General features: G+C 30.5%; 1 protein-coding gene and 1 pseudogene across 1 annotated transcript; one reads left to right on the forward strand and one right to left on the reverse strand.

The window, feature by feature from the left end:
- The first annotated feature begins 1372 nt into the window (after positions 1–1372).
- On the forward strand, positions 1373–3775 carry LOC101506979 (magnesium dechelatase SGRL, chloroplastic). The gene is made up of 5 exons (XM_004502494.4): positions 1373–1711; positions 1988–2164; positions 2279–2437; positions 2841–2987; positions 3407–3775. The coding sequence occupies exons 1-5, from the start codon at positions 1559–1561 to the stop codon at positions 3512–3514; spliced, it is 744 nt and encodes a 247-aa protein (XP_004502551.1). The 5' UTR covers positions 1373–1558; the 3' UTR covers positions 3515–3775.
- Positions 3776–3931: 156 nt separating this feature from the next.
- LOC101492226 (uncharacterized) lies at positions 3932–5479 on the reverse strand (annotated as a pseudogene).
- Positions 5480–5485: the final 6 nt, after the last annotated feature.

The following is a 5485-nucleotide window of genomic DNA, read 5'->3' on the forward strand; positions in this document are numbered from 1 at the left end:
TATTTAACCATATTTTTTTCTCTAATTAATTAATGTATTTTATTTTATTTTAATAATAGTATTTTTATTTTTTATTTTTTTTTATTATTTTAAATTTATTTAAAAATTTAAAGTTCTATCAATAAAATAAAATACATTTAATAAAAAAAAAATATCAAACTGTTGACTAAACGTGCCAAAACAAATGTATTATTTGTATTTTTATGACTGTATTATTTTAACATCAAACAAAATACAAACATTATATATGATATCATATATTGTTGTTTCAATTTTACTACTTAAAAAAAAGGATATTTTTTTATATATGTCCTTTTTAAAATAAAAAAAATTAAATTACCACATTTTGATAAAATAATACCAAACTGTCATACTTTTTAATACTAGTAGATGATAGCGTTCCAACCTGCGACATCCTGAAGGTCATAATATAAAACAAAAATATTAAATAAAACAAAAATAACAATAATATAAAATATTATTAATAAATAAAAATAATAAAATAAAATTATATTAATAATAATAGTAATAATAAAGTAAATTATATTAATAAAATAAAATTAATTAAATTGAAAAAAATATATATATTAAATTAAAGAAAAGAATATATTAAATTCAAATTTTATTATTATTATTATTATTATTATTTGTATTTATTAGATCGAGAAAAAAATAAAAGGAAATTGTTATAATATAACAGTATGTTTTGACACATCTATTTAACCATATTTTTTTCTCTAATTAATTAATGTATTTTATTTTATTTTAATAATAGTATTTTTATTTTTTATTTTTTTTTATTATTTTAAATTTATTTAAAAATTTAAAGTTCTATCAATAAAATAAAATACATTTAATAAAAAAAAAATATCAAACTGTTGACTAAACGTGCCAAAACAAATAAGGTGTCTTTAATATTTCGTCGGTAACAACTTATTTTCTTAACAATTCTCTCATATTTTTATTCGAATCTAATAAAAAAAAATTAAATATCAAAATTTACGTGTTTAGATAGATGTGCAAAAATAAAGAACAAGTTAAAAAATATGGAAAAAAATTTAAGAGAGACTCATTAAGTATGTTAAAAAAAATATAACTCTATTAATTTATTAAAAAAAATTGCAAAGTAAATTATTTTGTATTTCCTATGAAGGGTTGAAGAAGAACCGGATTCGGTAAAATCTGAATCGAGCCGACTACCCAAGTAAAGCCACGTCATTACATTATCCATCCACATGACATCGAAATTTTGAGCTGTTTGGTGACGTGGCAAAGCGCTTAATCCCATTCTGTAGTAGTGCAATGCAATGTATTTGTGTGTGTCTGTGTATTTTCTATTTTGTAAAATATATTAAATTAAAAGAAATAAAACGAGTGGAAGAAATGAATTGAGAGAGATTTTGGAGTGTGGTGTCTGAATGACAGAGTCCACATGAACTAAGAACAAGAACACAAAATTCCCACATCACTTTTCTTTATCTTTAAAGAACAACAAGGAAAGAAGACAATGGTGGCATGTGAAACATGAAGAATTGTACTGTATTATTATGCATCTTCAATGGCATCATGTCATAATGCCTTTTCATTTTCACCAACCACACTATTCCCTGCCATGTTAAAGCCTTCTTCTTCTTCCAGATTCAGACCCATTCTCTTCTCCTCCATCACTACTAATTCTTCCACACCATCCTACAACTCCCTTGTTTCTGAGGTACTCTTTCACTTTCTTATGCATTCAATCTTTGTTATTTTGTTTCTAGTGTTTAGGGTTTAGGAATATCCTTCGCCAGATAATTCCTTGCAATTATAGATCTGTCTTTAGGAATATGATGGCTCAAAGTAGTCAATAATTGTTTTTAGTATCAAGAAAACAATGAATTCCTTCTTGAATTCAGATTTAATTTACAAATTTGGACTTTGTTGTTTCATAGACTAGTATTATTTAGTGTGTTGTGAGTATCATTATTAATATTCATTTTTATCTTAGACTGTTAGGCTTTTGGGTCCTCCAACAAAATTTGAAGCTTCAAAACTGAAGGTTGTTCTATTGGAAGATCAGATAAATAGATATGCAAGTATTATTCCAAGAACATACATTCTATCCCACTGTGACTTAACAGCTAATCTCACTTTAGCTGTTTCCAATGTCATCAAACTAGAACAGGTTTGTGTCTTTTTATACCTTTCTGCCCATAAGGTGTACATTAGTGGATCCTTTGCACAATGATATAAGTTATCTCTTAATTAACGCATTCTATTCCTTCTGCGAAAATGGCAGTTGAGAGGGTGGTACGAGAAGGATGATGTTGTGGCTGAATGGAAGAAAGTGAAAAATGACATGTGCCTACATGTTCATTGCTTTGTCAGTGGTCCTAATCCATTCCTGGATCTGGCTGCTGAATTTAGATACCACATATTCTCCAAGGAAATGCCTTTGGTATGTTTTCATTTAATTTATATTACCCCCGTAATGCATCCTATTCCTATCAATACAGAAATAATCTGAAAACTAGGACTGGTCTAAAGAAATTATATGCACACTAATTCAAAATGTTAGGTAACTTCATTTAATTTTCTTGTTGTGATAAAAAAAGTGATTGTATGAAGTGCTATTGCATAAAGGAGAGTTTAGGGAAATGAAGGAGAATTTTATGATAGGCTTTTGAAGAGTGTATTTAAATCATTGTTCAAAATAATTGGCTTATTTTGTTCTGGTTACTATTATTACTTGCAAGAATGAGTCTCTCCCTTTTTCTGTATTCTTATCAACAAAAATTGTGACAGTACTATGCCGAAATGTATTATGACACGTGGTTGGATTCTTGTGTTGAGCATGATAGGTACTCAAAGCAATTCAATGTGGAGATTCTGCACTTTTCCATGAGCATCCAGAATTGCTGGATTCTATAGTTCGAGTATATTTTCATTCTAGCTCAAAAAAATACAATAGAATGGAATGTTGGGGGCCTTTAAAGGATGCCATGGAGGTAATATTACAAAATACTGAAACGAATGGTGATTATTTGGCTTAGTAATTTATGTTCATTTTTTTACACAAGATTAGTAATTTTCTATGTAGCACTAACACCTCATTTGGAAGGAGTTAACATGTTCAACACATGTTGGTGTCTAACATTGACACAAAACTGACATATGTAGCTACATTTAACTACGTCTCTTTTTGAAATTATTGTCAGTATCAATGTGTCAATGTCGTGTCCAATGTCTAAGTGATTCATAGGTAATTTTATTAGTTTGCATAAACTGCTGTTTTTTTGTTGCTTTTCTCCTTTTCTTAAGTCATTTTATGAAAATACATTGACAGTTTGACACCATTTATTCTCTGTTTCATATATCTGTGGCTGTTTTCTTTTTTCCTTTCTGATTATGTTTCTTCTGTTTTCAGGGAAACCAAGCGAATCAATTACAAGGGTTGATAAACAGAGATCGTCCCCCTGAAAAGTGGAGAAGTCCAATGTCCATCTTCCAAGCTCTTTTTGCTTTTCTTCTTTGAAATGTATTATCGGTAACTTGGTTCATTTGTTTATATCCCGATTCTTTCCAAAGCTCAGAACTTCGGGTGGTTTAGACAAAGCAAAGCTCAGCTTGCAACAATGAACTTTTCTCTAAGAAGAAAATGTAAAATTGCAAAAAAGCATATTTGTTGTGCAACAAAGGAAATTTGCTTATTAAGAATTATGTAATTATTATTGAGTAAAGGTATTATCACATTGGATTAAATTCCATTCAAAGAGTTATCAAATTTGATCCTTAATTTGGGTTTTTAAATCTTAAATATACCACTGATTTCATGCAAACATTTTTAATGATCACTCAGGTCACCGAAGAAGCAAACCTATAAAAAGCACATTCATTCAAATGGAAGTTCATCCACCATGCATATGTACTTTTCTATACTGCAACACATCCAACCAAATTTCATGTGAAATTGTGCAAGTTATGCATGAGTTGGAAACAACACAGTCTAACAAAAGATTTAAGCAATGAAAAACAGTCAACTTAAAACAATACCATGAAGGAATAAAACAGAAAAAAGGGAGACGAAACTGCATCACTAAAGCAAACCATCCAATGAGCAATTAAGAAAGCGTCTGAATTTAGATTTAGCATATTTGACTGTTTGAGATATTCTGGTAGACTCATCTTCCACTCTAGCCAATGTTTCTTTACAAACAGTTTCCCTTTCGCATATTGCTCAGAGCTTTTCTGACACTTCCTTCTCTGCTCCACATTCTTCTCATGCACTTTTAGCAATTTCAATGGTCTTTCTATTGTTATCTGTTTTATCTTTCTTCATGCCAAACTGCTGAAATTTTGTTCTTGCCTCAAGTATTTCAGCTAGCCTCGTGTGAAACCATTCAACTTCCACTTCCATATTTTTTATTTCATTAACAACACCAATCTTACATCTCAAGGTACCTTCTCTGATTTTAGTACCATCTTTTTTCTCCAACTCTGATATGATTTCACATATCCTCTCCAGCATTGAACGATATTTCACTGTCAACGCCGGACAATTCTTAACAATATTTCCATGTTTTCCAATAATTTTTCTTAATACAGGCATGAATTCTGGCTTTACTCTGTATCCACATGTGTCTTTAGGCCACACAAAATCAACCTCATCATCTTCATCACCTACCATGGTAACCATTTCAGTCAGTTAGAGGCTGGAAGATGGGGAAGAACATCCAGCCATTGAAACAGACTTCATATGACTCTTGTTTCTCATTTCCTCAAACTTGTTTCTTCAAATGCATCCTGTCCAACCATTTGATTTGAATGATTTATCAACCTCACCTACTTCCTCGATCATCTCTGGTATACCAGCCTTTGAATTTCCAACATTTTCAGCTTCTTTATGTCCCATTTCTGGTTCCAAGGTGAGAGAATGAGCAACTTGTACTACATATCTTGAAGGGGATTCTACAAGAGAACCTTCTGGAACTTGATATGCCTGCACCAAGTTTCATAGTAGATAGAATTAACAATTAACAATTTTATTTATGTATAGTTATTCTGTTCAATGGTAGAAAAACTAGTACTCATAGATGCATGCCTATGAATGTTGTTATTAGAGATATACTAAAAAATGTAACATCGCATAGAAGTTATGAAGAATATATATTCATTTCATACAGAATTGATAGTGTTGGCTGGATCATCAAGCAGTTGGATGTCATCAGTGGAAGAAGATTGTCCTCTTGATTTCTGAGGTTGTAAATATCTTGACAAAGATGTTATTCCAGTTTCAGTAAGCTTCGTAGCAGATCTCAAAGAGCGGCGGCGATCAGAAATCACAGTCGGAACTAAATACCTTCTGTCACAGAGAGGGCACTCCCAAGACTCTGACTGAACACAATACATACATGAGGCAACAAGTTGAAAGTTAGGATTAAACCAACTACATGATAGAGAGAAAAGCTATATGGATTTTATTGATTGCTTGGTGCTAAGCGCTTAT

The sequence above is a fragment of the Cicer arietinum genome, chromosome 5, assembly GCF_000331145.2.
Source record: "Cicer arietinum cultivar CDC Frontier isolate Library 1 chromosome 5, Cicar.CDCFrontier_v2.0, whole genome shotgun sequence".
Taxonomy (NCBI): domain Eukaryota; kingdom Viridiplantae; phylum Streptophyta; class Magnoliopsida; order Fabales; family Fabaceae; genus Cicer; species Cicer arietinum.